The sequence below is a fragment of the Myotis nattereri genome (genome assembly GCF_964212035.1).
Source record: "Myotis nattereri genome assembly, chromosome: 2".
Taxonomy (NCBI): domain Eukaryota; kingdom Metazoa; phylum Chordata; class Mammalia; order Chiroptera; family Vespertilionidae; genus Myotis; species Myotis nattereri.
Window position 1 is genome coordinate 192,545,389 of NC_138076.1, and position 18,452 is coordinate 192,563,840.

Sequence of the window (18,452 nt, forward strand, 5' to 3'; positions counted from 1 at the left end):
AATCACTGCATTTCTAATTTTATGTTTCCAATAGAAGCCAAGGGAGTAAAACCTAAAGATCAAGCCGTGGTTAGTATTTTGATTGTCCGTGCTTTGTCTGTCTGAGGGGCAGGTGATGAAGAAGCAGGCTTAGAGCAGGTATTTCCATCTTCTACAGAAATACGGGGGCAGGCAAAAGTAGGTTTACAGTTGTGGGTGACATTCTTTTGAGTTACGACAGCTATTGTAAGAATAGTAAATGGTGTGTCTTTTTCCATATGGACTGTAAACCTACTTTTGCCCATCCCTGTATTTATGTCTCTATCATTTTATTGGTTCTCTGTTTCTTTGAAGAATCTTGACTAATATAGAGGGACAAATATTCTAGATAAATTTTTATAAAGCCTTGAGTGTATAAAAGTTTTGGTGAGTTGGAGGAACTTAGCCATGAAGCTACAGCATAGGGCACAGTGACATTAATTGAAGCTGCATTGTTTATTGTTTTTTTTAAATATATTTTTATTGATTTCAGAGAAGAAGGGAAAGGGAGAGATAGAAACATCTATGATGAGAGAGAATCATTGATTGGCTGCCTCCTGCACGCCTCCTACTGGGGATCAAGCCCACAGCCCTGGCATGTGCCCTTGACTGGAATGGAACCTGGGACCCTTCAGTCCACAGACCAATGCTCTATCCACTGAGCCAAACCGGCTAGGGCTGAAGCTGTGTAGATTATGAAAGCAGGCAGGAAACAATGAGGAAGTCACTTATCAAGTTACACGCTATTCTACTTGACTTTGAAGGCTCAATTTTGCTTCCAAGGATGCCTTACCTGCCAGCTAAAGAAGCTTGAGATTTGCATTTAATATGACAGGTCTGAAAAATGCCCAGTCTGCTTTAGTCTTTATTGCTGCATTGTACTGCACAGTCGTTTTAGAGTCAATAAAAATGTACTGAGAGCTGGACACTGGGATACAAATATGAATTAAACATAATCTAGGTCTTACAGAATTCGTGATAATGTAGAGAAATGTCTAAATGAAAAGTTATAGTATTTTAGGATTAATACGCACTCTAATAGAATTATGTATAAAATGATGTCATTCTCAGAGGCAGACATTATTATTTGTAATATACCAATGAGGAAATTGAAATTCATAGAAGTTAAAACTGGTATATTGATACAGAGCTGCAAGTAGAGCAGGAAAATCTAGTGTTTGTTTTGGATGGCCAGGTGCCTGGTTATTACAACGGGGAAGAAAAAACTGGGTTCTGGGGAACAACGAGCCATCTCTACCACATCTCTCAAGACTCAACTCTTAAGATAATAAATACTTGTAAGATTCAAACTCTTAAGATTCTTCCAACCACCTTAATCTTTAATTACTTGTGCTAATCCCTGTGGTAGTTTTCTAAAAAAGAATAAATTGCCTTTTTAAGAGAACTTTTACAAATATGCTCACAAAGTATAAATATACCAATAATTAACTTTCAAAAATAGGTTGAAAATTAAAACTGGGAGCATTGCGCAGATCACTTAAACTCTATCTCAAACTCCTTAGAAGCAAAAGAAAGGGTCAAGATTGAGATTCAAACTACTAATTATACTTAACTAGAGGCCTGATACACAAAAATTCACGGAAGAGCAGGCCTTCCTTAACCCGGCTGCCAACACTGGCTTCCTTCTAGCACCGGGGACTCGGGCTACCCTCCTCCCCAGCCACCCCCAGGCACCCAGGACCCCAGCTGGCTTCGCTCCACCCCCAGCTTCCTCAGGAAGGACATCCGGAATGATGTCTGGTCTAATTAGCATATTACCCTTTTATTAGTACAGAGACCCACCCATCTCAGGTCCATTGTGACTCTTTCTGGTTGAGGTGGAAAATGAGAGCAGGGCAATTAGCCTTATATTCATTAAAACAACTCAATCTCTTCTTATTCTGGTAATAAAATTGGCCCTGGGAATTTAAGAATGTTAATGGTGTTTTATTACTGTGCAATTAGTACATTAAACACACTCATTAATTTATAATTATGTCACAAATACATTTTAAATTTATTTTATAGTAATATCTCCCATATCACTTTACTGAAAATCATATCATTAATGAGATAAAAGGGTTCCTAGTTGCTTAGTTAAGCAATTAATGTCAGAAATGTCTAGATTAAGCTAAAGAGTTCAGGTTCTAAGAGTTAATAGTGTCTATTAAAAAATAATATCAACTAAGCATTTTGTCATCAAAAAGGATTTATTTGGGGAAAAACAAAGGATTCCAACTCAATGTATGCAGAAATCTCAAGCCAAGTGCGTACTCTGGCCTGCATGCCAAGATGAAGGAGTGTTTATATAAGGCAGGGGTGGGGAACCTTTTTCTGCGAAGGGCCATTTGGATATTTTTAACATCATTCACTTAATATAGTTCATCTACATATCTAAAAAGCCAGCCACCATGATGACCGGAAGGACCAATGACGGGCCACTATGATGCCCACTGTGGCCAGCGAACCGGCCAGATCAGGGGTTGGGCCCACCAGCCAACCTCCTGCAGCCCCTCCCCCTGGCCAGCCTGCCCCTGATCAGACTCTCCCACCCCGATCAAGGGTGGGGCCAGCCAGCCAAATGTCCCCCTAGCCCCCGCCCTTCACCCCAGCCAGCCCCACCCCCAATCAGCCCACCACGATAGGCCCTCAGCCCTTCCCCCTGGCTGGCCTGCCCCCATCGCACACCCCACTCCAATAGGGGGCAGGGCCGGCCAGTCAACCTCCCGCAACCCCTCCCCCCAGACAGCCCCACCTCTCATTGCCCTCTCACCCAACCTCCCCCCACCTGTCCCCACCAATCGGGGGTGGGGCCCGCAGGCCAATCACCCACGGCCCCTCCCCCAAGCTGGCCCAACCCTTATTGGACCCTGATCAGGGAAGGACAGCTAGCTAACTTCCCGCCATCTCTTCCTCCCAACAGGCCCAGCCCCAATCCAGCCTGATTGGGACAGGGCTGGCCAGACCCCACCCATGCACGAATTCATGCACTGGGCCTCTAGTTTAATATAAATTTATGTTGCTATGAAAAAAGCTCCTAGATTTATTGAATTTTAAGTTCTGACTATGGTTGCCTTGGCAGGGCCAGACCAAATGACTTCTTGGGCCTTAGATAGCTCCCTGGCCGGACTTTCCCCACCCTGATATAAGGAAAAGGAAGTTAATGAAAGGGGAAGTTAGGACCATAGAGCTTTATTATAAACGTAGAGTTCTTCCTGTAAGGTTCTAGTGTGTAGTGTTCTCATGATTGCTTAGAATACAAGAATTTCCATAAGCCCTAGCTCCTCCCATAGACCTTCACAATTGATTGTTTCCTTAAAGTTCCAGGAAGTCTTCATCAATAGATAAATCCCATGTTTTAGTATAAGATCCAGATGCTTATTTCTTCATTCCTTCATTTAGCAATCATTTGCTCCTAATCATCTGCTGGCTACCAGGGATACAGAGACAACTAAAATATGGTTCCAGCACTTGAGGGGCCTAAAATATAATTTGGGAAGCAAGATATGTTTAAAACAAAATAAACAATACAAAAAAGTAATAATGAAATGTATGGATGTTTTAACAGAAGCACAGAGATACAGAATATAGTACTTGCACTGAGAATTATGTTGCCAAATTTCCAGGAGTGTTAAAGGAGTTATTAGGAGCTGGTTCATAGAAGAGTATCTTTTTATGTTCTGCTTCCATAGCAATAGTTTTAAGCCAGGCAGATGCCCATCTAGGATAAAGACTAAATTTCACAATTTCATTTAAAATGAGGCACGGCCAGGTTATTAACCTGCAGTCAGTAAAAATAAGTGGAACTGTCCTGCGTGACTAAGGGAACCTTCCTTAAGAGAGAGCTGAACTTAAACGTAAAAAATAAAATAAATAAAATAAAATAAAAACAGAGAGCGAGCTGACTTGTATGTCCTCTTCTGGATCTCTTCCTCCATCTGATTACAGGAACATGATGCCTTTAACTTGAAGGATGATGACCACACCCAGTGTGGGAGCAGCCTGGGCCTGGGGAGACTGAGCCATTATACCAAACCTGAACTTTTTACATGAGAATGGAATAAATATCTTCTTTAAGCCACTGTTGTTTTACAGTTACTGGTTCTTGTACCTAATCCTCACAAAGGTGCTTTTCCTGGAGAGAGCTCAGCCAGGCAGGTAGGACAGAGAAGGGCATTACAAATAAAGCAATGTAAGGTGAGGGCTTGAGATGTAAAATTAGCTAGTACATTTGTAAGTAACAAGCAGAAACAACTCCGTTATAGGACAGGGGACTATTACAAAGAGAAACTGAAATATTTTGCAGCTTCAGTTTTTAGTCTGATTCATATGGAATCTCCAAAGTTTCTGATCTGCTTTTGTTATAGTACTAGAGGCCTGGTGCACATATTCGTGCATGGGTGGGTCCCTCGGGGTGGCCTGCAGGGATCAGGCCCCAGCTCACACCCCCGGCCTCACAGCCCTGCAGCCCCTCCTGGCAACTCGCCTTGACTTGGTGCCACCCCTTCACCTGCTCCACCATCCCACCTGTGAGGCGATGGATCAGGGCCTGGGAGCCAGTGGTGCCCCCTGCCCCCGCTGCTGCTGGTCGCTGTCTGTGGGACAATCGGCAGGTCAATAGGGCCCCCACTCACACCCTTTTGGCCTGGTGCCACCGGCTCACCTGCTTTACCATCCCATCGCAGTCCCACTCTCTTTGGGCCCCATCAGGGCCAGCAGCGCCTCCACTGCTGCCCACTGCCAGCGCCGCATTGCCAATGCCCACATGTTCCGCGCCACCCCCTGGTGGTCAGCACACATGATAGCGAGTGGTCAAACTCCTGAGGGGACAATTTGCATATGAGGCTTTTATTATATAGGATTAGAGGCCTGATGCATGAAATTCATGCATGGGGGGAGGGTTGTCCCTCAGCCCAGCCTGCACCCTCTCCAATCTGGGACCCCTTGGAGGATGTCCAACTGCCAGTTTAGGCCTGATCCCGACTGCTGGCTCCTAACTGCTTGCCTGCCTGCCTTAACCACCTCTACCTGCTGGCTGGATCGCCCCTAACTTCTCCCCTGCCAGCCTGATCACCACCTAACTGCTCCCCTGCCAGCCTGATCACCCCCTTACTGCTCTCTCCTTCCGACCTAATCACTCCCTAACTGCTTGCTCCCCTGCTGGCCTGATTGTCCCTAACTGCCTCTGCCTCGGCCCCCACCACCGTGGCTTTGTCCGGAAGGAAGTTGGACGTCCAGAAGATGTCCGGTCGACCTGGTCTAATTAGCATGTTACCCTTTTATTAGTATAGATAGTAAAAGCTAGAAAAAACTACAGGACAAGTTGCACAAAGAAACTGAGAGATAGTTAAACAGTTTGCAGGCACCTAGTAAATCCTATCTTCCCTAAACCAAGGCTACTTAAAAGGTTGCCCTTCTCCCCAACCAGAGGGTAAATAGCTTAAATCACCCTACTCAGGGAGACAGATAGAAATCCAATCAGTGCCATTTCCCAACCACATCAAAGGACAAAAATTAAGAGGATGAATCTCATTTTGGTACATCAGCATAAAGCTGATGAATATTCTATTGATCTGCCCCTAAAATCTCCCCTAAACATCCAGCCTTTAAAACGTCTAAAAACAAAGGTCCCAGTATGATCTGATCTCCCTCCGGGGAACATACCTATGCTATTCCCTTCCCCCAGCCTTCCCCCATAGGCGGGTCTCCCCTGACCTCTAAGGGACCCCAGGAGGCTTGCAGCCAGGGGCAGCAGCAGCTCATCCCAGGCTAAACCCTGAACCTGTCTCCATGGCCCCCTGTTCTCTGACTTCCTGGTGAGCCAAGGCTGCCCAGCCCAGGCTCTCCTATTGCTGCTTCTGTGCCTTCCTTGTTTCACTCTCCTAAGAACGTTTTTGCTGCAGTCAGTAAGTTCTTGCTCGCTTTTCTACACTTTGTCTCTTGATTGAAACCATTCCCTCAAGAAGAACCAAGGTCTCATCGTCTCCCCGGTAACACTTTGACCAAAGTGAAGGTCCTGGCATTCGGTTTGCAACTAGACCTGGGCTTGAATCTAACTACGTAGAGCTCATATTGGCTATTTCATCTTGGGAAAATTAACCTTTCTTTTCCCTATTTGGCAGCCAAATTGGATCAAAATATTCACTATAGAGTTTATTTTCCAAGATTCAGTGAGACAACATGAAGAACCTAGCACAATGATTTCTATACATAATGGGCCAATGAAGGTTTGTTCTCTGTCCTGCCCTTTGACACTGCTTTAATCCACTTTCTGGCTCACTTGTGGGTTCTGGAGGGATGTGTCATTCGGGGATTAGAAAGTTGACTAAAAGAAGGCAAAGTAAAAAGAGGCCTAACTTGCCACCAGAACTAGTCGTCCCCAGCACCGGCTGCCCTTAGGGAAGATAGGATTTACTAGGTGGCTGCAGGGAGAGAGCACTTCTGGCCAGAGCTGTTTGGGCTGCAGACGCCTGAGCCCAGCGTGTCCTCTTTGGAGGGCAGTGTTACACACTTCATTCTGCTCTGGGTGGTGCAGACGGAGGGAGTTGTATTTGTTAATTGTACAGAGCACAGCTTTTGACACAGGGTCTCTAATGTGTGGTCTTTTTTCCTTTCAAAGCATGTATCAAAATAGCTGAGAAAAACAAGCTCTGCAGCCCTGAGTCATTCACGTGATAAAAAGCCAGCAGCTGTGTTGACCAAATAGCCCTGACACTGTGAAGCCAGGTAAACACAGCGGTGGGTGGGGAGTTGGGCTGCAGGCAAGCACTCTCAGTGATAACAGGGACTCAGGCTCAGGGACACTCAGGACGAAATGGGCCAGTTCCTGAGAATAATTGGTGGTTTCATGCAGCAAACACAAAACAAAACAAATAAGGCTGAATGCTTGGAGCTTGTTCAAATCTCTGAGTAAAATCATATCTGAAAGAAAACACAGCTAGAAATATGAATTACAAGTCTCTAGAGTAAAAACTGGCTGAAACTGATTTTGTGAACAAGTTTATTTTCCAGAAATGACTGCACTTATTTCAACAGTTAACTTGGTGCTATATCCATGGGCAAGTGGACAGCATGCCTCAGCCCACACACAAAACCTCCAGTTTATACCATTTGGTGGTGAATGACACAAATACAACAAATAATGACGTGCTTACTGCCGGTGACATTTCCACAGCAACTGGTGCACTGACAGTATTGTGACCAAAGGGGCACTGCGACAGCCAGAGGCCCGTGCACATGCTGGGAACACCATCCACACTGCAAAACCGCATGCTGCCCCTGGAGTTCTGCCAGGCGTGCCCCTGTCTGCCGAGTCACCGCTCTTCATTAGTTAACCTCCATTTGCTTTGCTCTTTTGCAACCTTGACCTCTGATTTCACAATACAGTCTGTGAACTTTTTTTAAATGCAGAGTTTTATAGGAAAACAACTCTACATTGGGGAAAACAAGGCAAACAGTCTGCTATTCAGGAGTGGCCCTCTTCTTCTCGTTTCCACCCACAGGGTTAACAGCTGTGGGGCAGGATGTATCTGAGTGGCAAATTCTCTCCCTCTCTCTCTCCCTCTCTCTCACCCCTCCTCTCCCTCTATGGTGGTGATAAGCTTCCATTTTATACTAAATATAAGGAGAGTGAACTTCTATGTTTGTCCATTGGGGAACTTGTAACAGTGAAATAAGCATAAATAAACCAATCAGGATAACAGGCATAAATCAAGATGCTCCTTGCAAAACTGGATGTATGCTCACCCTACAGAGATATGAGATCTACCAACATATATGATAAAAGCTAAACACTCACTCATCTCTGATAGTGATTTCAGGCTGAATTCTAAGGGGCAAATTGGACTATTTGACACATCATTCACACTTGATTCCCAGGAAGAAGTATCAGAGTGTCAATCAATCTTCCATGGGACAAGAGTGAAAAGACATTCCCTACGCTGCTTTTACTCCGAGACTTAACTCCACAATGGCCAGGGGGCACTGAGAGGCTTTACCAGCAGGAATCATGGGCGTGGCTCTGAGATACTACTGATCAGGAAGGAACATCCAAATCGGAGCCCTCAAACACCCAGCCTGCCTTTGCTCCTGAACTAAGTTATTTAATTTTAGGGATTTATGAAAGTAGAGGGCTGGTCTAATCCCATCCAAGGACAAATGATCTCCAACAGAAAGACCCAGAGATAGGTCAGACTAGACTAGGCAAAGGCCTCCTAGGGAGACAGAGGCTCTAAGTTCAAAGCACCCCTCGGATTTAGTGATGGTCCGGCGTTCCGTGCACTCCAGGGACTGCTCCCCATGTGTAGGGAACTGGGATCTGCCAAGTATTTGTTTTGATTTTTACCTTTTTTGGCTAATCCTCACCCAAGGATGTTTTTTCTATTGATTTTTTAGGGAGTAGGAGGGGAGGACAGGAGTGGGGTAGAAATATCCATTGGTTGCCTCCATGCACCCTGACCAGGGCCAGGAGATCCGAACCTGCAACCCAGCTACGTGCCCGTGACTAGGAATTGAACCTGTGATCCTTAGTGCACAAGCCGACACTCTAACCACAGAGCAAAACGAGCCTGGGTTATTTGTTTTAAATATTTATCCCATTTCATTCTTAGGCAGTGACTAAGTCCATTACCTTAAAAATATAATTCATATCTTAATTCAAATATTAGCTTCCATTTGGCTTTATCAGAAACACCTAAATATTTTTCTGCCAGTAGTGACAGGTGTCTTATTCCCAGTGCTTTGATGTCAACATCAAAACTCCTTACAACTTTTCGTAATTTTCTTCGTGTGATGCTGGGCTCGGGCTCCTTCCTTCCCTCAATCCTGGCTGCACTTTCTCAGTCGGTACCACTGGGCGTGGTTTGGTGGTGGGTGGAGTCCTGCCATGGATCTTTCATAACCACCTAAAACTGCAGAGGTAGACACCAGTTGGAGATACAGATGCAAGATTACAGTATCAGAGACAGGTTTTGAAGTTCTTTAAGAAAGCAGTGTCTACTAATCTTTTTTTCACTGTCTCCTAACTTGCACCCCAACTGCTCACTCATGTGTTAGTCCCTGACAGAGTGGACTCAAATGGTCAGAATACCCAAGTTTGTGTAACCCCAGGAGCCTTACCTACATGCCTTTTCTGCTTTAGCCTCACTCCGACCAAGATGTGAAGGGAATATGTTTAGTTGGGACTTAGAGCAAAACCAGGTGTACAGAGTAACGCCTCTCCAACTTCAGTGCACAGCAGAATCATGGGATTAAAAATACAGGCGCCTACGCAGAGATTCTGAGTGGGTAAAATCTGGAACAAGGCTTAGGCATCTGCACATCCCCAATCCCACCCCCTATATTCTGATGTAGGCGGTCTTCCCCCGCCAGTTTAGAAAATCACATAAAACAGTGACAAAGCATTTACCACGCACACACCACCGTCACGCCGCACTGCCCCACCTCCACACGCACATTTGGATGGTAGCCCCTGGTCAGCAAACTTGTACACGTCTGACCACATGTGAACGAATACTGCCACCAGTCACCCACTCAGATGTTCTTCTCAGAGACTCCACCCGCCATCCATCGTAATGCATACTAAGCAAAGACAACAGCTCTGAACTCACGGCGAGTTTAAGGTATACAATTACTTTATTTCCTTGGCCTGACAGCATAAACATTACACAAGAACCTGCAGCTGACAGAATCAACACCCAGATTCCCCCACACAGGAAGAACCCTTTTTGTGAGCAGAGATGAGCTGAAATGTCATGTCTGAGTGCTCCCCACCCCCACCCAGAATAACCCCTAAAGTGAAAATAATCAGAATCAACAGAAGCCCCACGAATTACTCAAAGTCACCCTCTCCAGCTTTTCTAACTAGCAGCTGCAGTAAATGAAAACCCCAGGAGGGAAGCAGCTGGCCATCACTTGGCATTTCCGTGCCTGTGAGACAGAAGGGACAGCAGGGAGGGAGGACAGCCGTTGAGTCTGTGATTGGAAATGGCTGAGGCTCATTAAAGTCCAAGGTAGGGGTGGGATTAAGGGCACCAGAGAGCGAGCAGGTTGGGCAGAGATGTTCAATACTTCATCAGTTCCAGTTAATGCTATCAAAACTACCTTCATTGTCATGTCCTTTTTCCTAAAGTGAGCGCCATCTAAATTTCTGTCTGACATCTATCCCCATCACTGGGGTGGTGCTTGATGTCTGTGAGATTATGACTGGGGGGGGGGGGGGCGGGTGGGGGATGTGGCGAGGAGAAGGAGGAGATGGAGGAGGAGGAGGTGTACAGATAGGAGAGATGGGGCACAATGTTTGGATTACAATGTGTCTCTTTTGGTCCCAGGAATGGTCCACTACCAGTAGTCCTAAAACATTCCCCTCCCCACAGCTAAATTGTGCAAATGTCAGAGAATCTCTGCCTGAAGAGAAGGGAGAGCCGGAAGTTGATGCTAGTCCACAATCATCTCTGGCCCCCACTTGCCCACCTCCTGTCTCTTCTAAAACAAACAAACAAAACAAAAGAACACAAAAATTAATTCGCAGCAATGCTATGAAATTATATCCTCTCCATTCCTCGAGCAAAGCTAATCCAACGGCTCTGTCCTGACATGCTTTCTCCCTGGGCCGAGGAAGCAGCAAAAAATACCAGTTGAGCAGGTGAAAATATGATGACGGTGTGTACGGTGTAGTGTTTCCAGGTGTCTTCACCTTCTGTCTCCTCCATGGTGGGAGCTAACGATCTCTTCCCCACATCCCACACACTCCCCTCCCCCTTCCCCCGAGTCCAGGTGCTCCTATCTGCTGGGCTGCCACCACTCACTTCCCATACACACTCTCATCACTGTAGGCCACGTACAGAAAGTAGTCTTCCTCATGGTTGTCCTAGGGGAAGAGATGAGGACAAGTCAGAAAACATCATCCCATTCATTATCTCCACGACTAGAACATAATCCTTATCTTTAAAAGCTCATTCTATCTAGCGAGGAAAACACAGATACAACAAAACATGCACATTGAGATATACACTAATAGGGAATATATGCCACGGGATAACAATTAGATTAGAATATTCCAAGTTTATTTAACTCACTAAAGGGGCACAGGAGGCAACATCTTGTGTGAAATCCTTTCAGGAGTAAGTTACACTCTTAGGTGATATATCAAGACAAAGTCCTACACTATAGTTTTCTCATATTGGATTCTGACAGTTTACCAAGAAAACCAAATAAAATCACAAACATTGGTCTGGCCAGCATGGCTCAGTGGTTGAGCATCGACCTATGAACCAGGAGGTTATGGTTCGATTCCCGGTCGGGGTACATGCCCAGGTTGGGGGTTCAATCCCCACTGTGGGGTTTGCAGAAGGCAGCCGATCAATGATTCTCTCCTATCACTGATGTTTCTCTCTCTCTCTCTCTCCCACTCCCTTCCTCTCTGAAATCAATAAAAATATGTATTTTTAAAAAATCACATACATTATTCTCTCCAGCTGAGTTTACCTGTTAAAACAATTTAAAGATTTTGGTCTTAATTATAAATTTCAGTTTATTTGAAACTTTCACAATCAAAAGCCATTTCCTACTGTTTCAATAACGAGAATCCCCTGTTAAAATGCTCTAGGCAAGGCTGGTCAGCGTGGCTCTGTAGTTGGGTGGCAACCTATGAACCGGGAGGTCATAGTTCAATTCACGGTCAGGGCACACGCTCAATGATTCTCTCTCGTCATGGATGTTTCTGTCTCTCTCTCTCTCTCTGAAATCAATAAAAATATATTAAAAAAATAATAATACTCCAGGCAAGGCAAGACAGGAACAAGAATTAAAAGGGACTGCATTTAGGAGCTGCTCTGTTCCTGAAAGACAGTGCTGTCTAACCGCACAGAGCCTCACAGTGCCCGCCGTGAGTAAGAGGATCCTGACAGACAACACCTCCTGTTCCACTTCCCAGGTGTGTTATCAAAATGCACTGAACAAAAGCCGGAGAACACCAGACCTGTCCGTACTGTTGTCACCAGGACCATTACCTCATAGAGCTGGCCCATGGTAGCACTGGTGGGAGGGATAGTGTTGTTGACAAAGAAGAATAAGGCGTCCTCCGGTCTCAGGTGGATCCTCTTCCGGATTAAGAAGTAGAACTGGCCAACTGGATGAAGGACGAAGGTTTTATAAAAGAAAGGCAAGAGGAGAGAACACAAGGGACTAGGAGAATCCTGCTACACCTGCTCCCTTTAAAGGACCACCTTTACACACCATCTGAACAGAGCCCATGACTGTCCCATAGCGACAGAAATACAGTGAAACTCAGACCTGTACTCCCTTGTACTTGTAACAGGCCACTGAGCAGTTTATTCCTCAGAAAATAGGAGCTTACCTTCATTTACGCAAATTTAGACCCGGTGCTAGCATATCCACGCTGAGCCTGAGGACAGCTCTGAGGGAACACTATATATCCAGACTGCAACAGCCCCAGCATTGTCTAAGTCTGATTTGAAACACTTCCTTCCTAACACAAACTAGTCATGGGAAGTGGTCTTCTCGACTCCAGTAACCTTAGCACCACCACTCATCCCAATGCTGGGACAATGGAGTTCAACGCTTTCCCTTTTACGGAGCACACTGAAGGCTGATATTTAAATCTAAGACCTCTAGAGCAAACATATCTGAAAATCTTTCCAGTGTCTCCTGGATGCAGTGATAATTCCACTAAGGATCAAAGTGAAGAATGAATATATCCTCTGCAATTCCAAGCGTTAACCAAAGTATCTGTAAAACGTTAACCGAAAAAATGTTGTTTGGGGAGACAAGGAAATCATTTGAGAATCTCTAAAATGTGATTCTCGCAAGAAACTAATCTGGCTTTCCTCTTGGAATAAAGTGACATCATAGTAACAAAGATGATGTTAAGTGCTTTAAATAACAGACATCTGATCTCTTTAAATAATAGACATCTGATCTCTTTCAATGGTTTATACTTTTCTGTGCCTGCATCAAACAAGGCACTATGATGCGAAATGCTTAAGGGGCTGGTGATGTGCAATAATTATGTCACCATTTTGAATAACCTAACTTTCTGAAGAACCCTACTTTCATCAACCTACGTCCTCAGTCTCACAATCTCATGCACACAGGAAGGACTGGGAATGCTTTGCTATGGGGGGAAGGGTCAGAGAAGAGGAGCATTACCAGTGAGGTCAGAGGGCACCAGGTACTTCCTCTTGTCCAGATCAGGCACCCTAGCCTTAGGAGCCTTCTCCACGATCACCTGGCAGGAGAGTCAAAGAATGGAATGAAAACTACGGAAACCAACCTAGTATTTTCCCTTCCACGTCCTACCGTTTCCCCATTTGAAGTGAGTTTGACTACTCCCAGGAACATTTTTGCATTTCTTATTCTCCCTTACAAATATATGGGGAAATGGGCTTTCTTAGAAAGGTTGTAGTAGTTTTATTACTGCAATAACAAGAGGACGGACAGGGCATGTGATGAAAAGTAAAAAGAATCTTGATTTTAAGTAATTACAAGTTACCCATCGGGTATACTATAGGATAAATGCCTTCTGGTATTTAATTAGAGCATTAAGGTTGCCTAGGTCTTCTCAAATGGTCCAGAGTACCTGTTAGTTTTCTTTCTTATAAATGCCATTTATTAAAGCTATAGATGATGTGGTTTAAATTTTATACTTTGTCAAATTTTTTGAGAATGACCACAAAAAAAAGTTCAAGACACTATTTTATTAAGCAAAAGAATTAAGTAGTAAAATAGTTCTTACAGAGTGATATTCTGTGCTATCTCAGTACAATAACCCATTTATAAATATTATGTTAAAATTTCAAGGGATTTTTCAATGTCTATAAATATTTCTATATTTGAAAATTTAGAAAAACCATAGATTTCCACAGGAGGAGTAAAAATTAAAGATTTGCCCTGGCCAGTGTGGCTCAGTTGGTTGGGCATCATCCTGTGCACCAAAAGGCTGCTAGTTCCATTCCTGGTTAGAACATATGCCCAGGTTGCGGGCTCGTGCAGAAGGCAGCCATTCGATTGATCGATATTTCATTCACTCTGACATGATGTTTCTCTCTCCCTCTCCCTTCCTCTCTCTCTAAAAAAATTAACTTAAAAAAATATTTTTAAAAAATTAAAGACTTTTTACTCATGTAAATTTATAAAATAGACTTATAAATATTTAACATTTTAAATATTTAAATAATATATTTAAATTTAAATTACATACTACAAAAGTATATTTAGTATTTATAGATTTATAATCCATACATATTATATTTAAATTTTAAATATTTAAAATCTATTATAAAGCCATGAGATTTAGACTTTTAGTTTAGAAACTATCATTACCCTAGACAGAGGATTTGGAAAGTATAGGAAAATTACAGAAGCAGAAATAAACACTGGCCAAGTATCCCCAGTAGCTGTTTGATCTTCAACAGGTCACTTAACCTCTCTAAGCTTCAGCATTCCAATGAGTAAAGGGAAGATGATAACTTTCCAACATCTCCTTTACAAAGTTATGGTACTGATACGGTGGACTTGAGTAACCGATAAAATTTTATGTGAAAATGCTTTGTGAATTACACAGAAGTATCTAAACACAAGGACTGGCTTAGAGGAAAGTGTCTAAAGCTTTTAAATTTAAGGAGACCGATTAAAATAGTGAAAAACTGCCCTGGCCAGTGTGGCTCACTGGTTGTGCATCAAAATGTTGCCAGTTCAAGTCCCCCACACATGACCAGGTTGGGGGTTCCATCTCCAGAAGGGGGCCTGCAGGAGGCAGCTGATTGATGGTTCTCTCTAATGTTTCTCTCTTTCCCCCTTCCTCTCTCTCTAAAATAAAAAAACAAAAAACAGTAGTGAAAAACTTATTTTATGTATACAGAGAAAAATAATCCTATACCATTAAGACCAAAGGAGCATAACACTTAAAAATAAAATCTGTAGTAGCCCAGTCGATGTGGCTTAGTGGCTGAGTGTCAACCTATGAATCAGAAGGTCACAGGTTTTGGGCTCCATCCAAACAGTGTGTGTGTGGGGGGGGGGGGGGGGGGGGAGGGGAGGGCGTGCAGGAGGCAGCCAATCGATGATTCTCTCTCATCATTGATGTTTTTATCTCTTTCTTGCTCTCTGAAATCATTTTTTTTTTTTAAATAAAAGAAGGAAACCACAACAAGGAAGCAGAAAAAAGCCAACTGCAAAGAAGACATCCGCTAGGGGGAGTAGGTGGGAGGACTTGGAGAGGAAAAGGAAGGAGAGGAGTAAAGCGCTGCTTTACCAGAAAATGTTTAGGTTTCCAAGAATCCCAACTCTGCTACTCTCTTACAGTGAGCTCTGGGCCAGAGGCTTTGCTCATGTTTTTCTCTTCTGTGAAATGAAATGTGGCTAGTACTCCTTGGGGCAGTTCATGTATTTAAAAAATAGACAGTGAAAAAAAAAAATAGACAACCTGTGCCTAACAGTTTCCTGCAATGTCACAGGTTTTCAACACACTGTAGCTATGAAGGTCATTTTAAGAACCCATGAAACCCTTCTCCCTCGAGGCACAATCACTCCTATTCAGGTGTGGCCGCTCTGGAGACTCTGCTGAGGCTCAGCTTGAGTTATGTGAGCGTCAGGGTACGTGGCTGCTTTACCACCACCCATCAACGGTGGAGCTGAAAGGGGGTTTGGAAATAATCTACTCTAACCCTCTATTTGGTAAGCAGAACACTTTAACAAGATTCAGGGTTCTACCCCAAAGTGGGATCAAACCTCAGAACTCAGCAAAGCTCTTCTTCCTGCGTCACAGCTAGAAAGAAGGTCACAGGCTGAGGACCTAAGGAGCAGCTGGGAGGCTTATTACCGGTTAAAACTTAACTGGAGGGACGATGAGGTCTGAGTGATGGTCCAAATAGTTTACAAATTATACCATTTTGTGAAAATTTAATACCAAACTCAGCAGAAGGGAATAGGGAGAATTAGCTGAAACATTCCGGGTAAATGCATGGAAATGGGACTGGGATGGATCTCAATGTTAAGGAAACATAGGAAATTTAGCTAGATTTAGGAACAGGTACATTTCAAAGTTGGGAACATACACAGAGCTACTAAGAACAGAGCTCCATACCACCCTGGACTCTTGATGGAAGCAACAGTTTATTCTCTACATCCAATACCTGTGAGGTACACAGTGCACACACTTAATTCTGACAGAATTGTATTAGACACGGAGGAGCATTATAGCAGGAAGCACCCAAAGCAGGGCTGCAATCCAAGGTCTGCAACAGACCAGCTGTGTGAAGCCTTTAGGAAGTTACTTCATTTATCTGTGCGCTTCAGTCTTCCTCTATAGAATGGGGATTATGATGGTGGGCGGATGATTAAGATAGAGTGAATGACTACAGGCAGAAAATGCTCAGGTACGCGGCCAACTATCAATACAGTTAACTGTCACTTCTAGATGTTATTATAGGAGAGTGGAGTATCACCCGATTTGGGAGAAACTTTAGAAGCGGTCATCCAAGAGCCAGAGACCAGCAAAGCAATAAGCGAAGGATCCTTTTTGGTGTGCAATTTCCAGAGAATGGTACAGCCCTCACGTCTCCTCTTCCTTAGAGGAAAAGGACTGTCCTTAGAGGAAAAGGATTGTTCCCGTTTCTACCAGGTTGCCCTGGTGGCTGTGAGATCATGACATTTAGATAAGGATCGGTGAGGAGGCCTGAGCATACCTGCTGGGTCAAGAAAGCAACGTCAGATCATCGAAATTCCTTTACCTGTAAATTATGTGCAACATGGATCTTAATGTCCCTGCCTGAAGATAGAGATTACAATCTAAAGTTTCTGCTCCTTCATCCCCAAAATATAAAGGTTGTTGCTCCCTCTAACACCCGTAACAGTCTTCTGCTCGCCAATCCGGCTGGTTGCCCACAGGAGAGAATAACCCGGCAAGTGACGGGGGCGGGGGAGGGAGGGGGGTGGTGATGGGAAAAACGCCCGGATGCAGAAACATACCCTTTCTGTTCCTCCTCAATTACATTAACCAGGGTCCCCAAAACCCAGAGAAAAACGCCCGGGCCTTCCTGACTGTGTCTAATGACAAGCTGGTCAGAATAAGCAGCGGAGGAAGCTGCCTGCCCCCACAGCCCGGGAGCCAAGAACCAGGCAGCCCGGCTGCTGCGCAGAGAACGTGACCTTGTTTCCCGGGCCAGGCCGGTCTTGGGGCACTTTTCCCCCCCACACCCCGCAACCCTAACAGAATGAAAAAAGAAAAAAAAGGCCCACTGGCTTCCGAACCTTTGCCTCCCAAACCCAATGCTATGAGGACCAAAAGTCAACTCGATTAAGGGAGAGCCAGCTAAGGCAGACATCTATGGGAGCAACAACCAGAGATTTTCGCCCAAATCAGTTTCCCTGCGACCTGAAAGGAAGCAAACAGACGGGCCCGACCTAACCGTCCTCGCACAACAGGGCCACCTTCTGAGCGCCTGCCAACCCACACAGCCTCGGATACCGCTGAGTCATTCAAACGCAGACTCCGCGGGGGGATGCGGTCCGCTGCCAAGAGGAGTGCGGGCCCCGGGAAAATGGGTTTTTAAAGATCCGCAGTCGGCGCACCCGTTCCGCTGGCTCTCCCGCAGTGACGGGCGAGCAGGGACGAGTAATTGCAGGGACCAGCGCGCCGCTGCGCCTTAGGGCAGCCATCACGACTCGCCCCCCTCCCCCCGTCCTTCTATGCCCCCCTCCCCCTCCTCCTCCTCCCTCCCCCGCAACTCACAGGGACCCTGTCCGGGTATTTCTTCCGGATCTTTTCTCCTTCCTTTTTCCGATACTCGAAGGGATGGTCCTCCTTATACTGGAACTTCATGATGAACCGCAGGGTTTCTAAGATCCCCGGGCGGGGGCCTGCCTCCAGGGCTGGTGACTGCGTCGCTCGCGTCGGGCCTCCTTCCGCCAAATTTCAGGACGTCTCAGGATCGCCTCGGAAATGGCAGCTCCCGTCGCACCGCAGCTCTAGGCCGAGCTCTGGGAAGGGATCTCGGCTCCTCGCGTCTGCAGGTCCAGCAAGGCCGAGTGAAGAACCCGGCGGCTTTCCCCGAAAGCTGGGAACACAAAACAACACGGCGGCGCGTCGGGATTGTGACGTCACGGCGCCCCGCCCCTCGCCCCGCCCCCGGCGCCCCGGACCCCGCGGGATGGGGGGTGGGGGAGACAGACACGTGGTTGACTTCAGTGTCTTCTCTTCCTATCTAACCTTTTCCTGAATAGAATCCATTGCAAACAGAAACAGATTTTATACTTCTTATTCTATGGAGAGCGTGACATGCAAAAAGGTTTTAAAACCAAAAAAATATGTTCTAAAGATGTCTTCTTCCCTCTTCCTCGCTGCGTCTTGGTTGGGTCCAAAAACGAACACACTGGGGGAAAAACCAGCCTTTTCCAGCTGGTTGGGATCTGGAATC

The 18,452-nt window shown here is 45.2% G+C and overlaps 1 protein-coding gene across 1 annotated transcript; it reads right to left on the reverse strand.

Moving 5' to 3' along the window:
• Positions 1–9,627: 9,627 nt before the first annotated feature.
• On the reverse strand, positions 9,628–18,146 carry GABARAPL1 (GABA type A receptor associated protein like 1). Its single transcript, XM_081082600.1, has 4 exons — positions 17,768–18,146; positions 13,186–13,264; positions 12,027–12,145; positions 9,628–10,885 (listed from the first exon to the last, which is right to left on the reverse strand). Exons 1-4 carry the CDS (start codon positions 17,855–17,857, stop codon positions 10,820–10,822), a joined length of 354 nt encoding a protein of 117 aa, XP_080938726.1. The 5' UTR covers positions 17,858–18,146; the 3' UTR covers positions 9,628–10,819.
• Between the last annotated feature and the right edge of the window lie 306 nt (positions 18,147–18,452).

Coding starts and splice junctions, on each gene's coding strand:
- GABARAPL1 (XM_081082600.1), bottom strand. CDS start 17,857: ATGAAGTTCCAGTATAAGGAGGACCATCCCTTCGAGTATCGGAAAAAG. Junction 13,265..17,767: donor AATACCCGGACAGGGTCCCT/GTGAGTTGCGGG, acceptor CTCTCCTGCCAG/GTGATCGTGGAGAAGGCTCC. Junction 12,146..13,185: donor GGTGCCCTCTGACCTCACTG/GTAATGCTCCTC, acceptor TCCTTCATCCAG/TTGGCCAGTTCTACTTCTTA.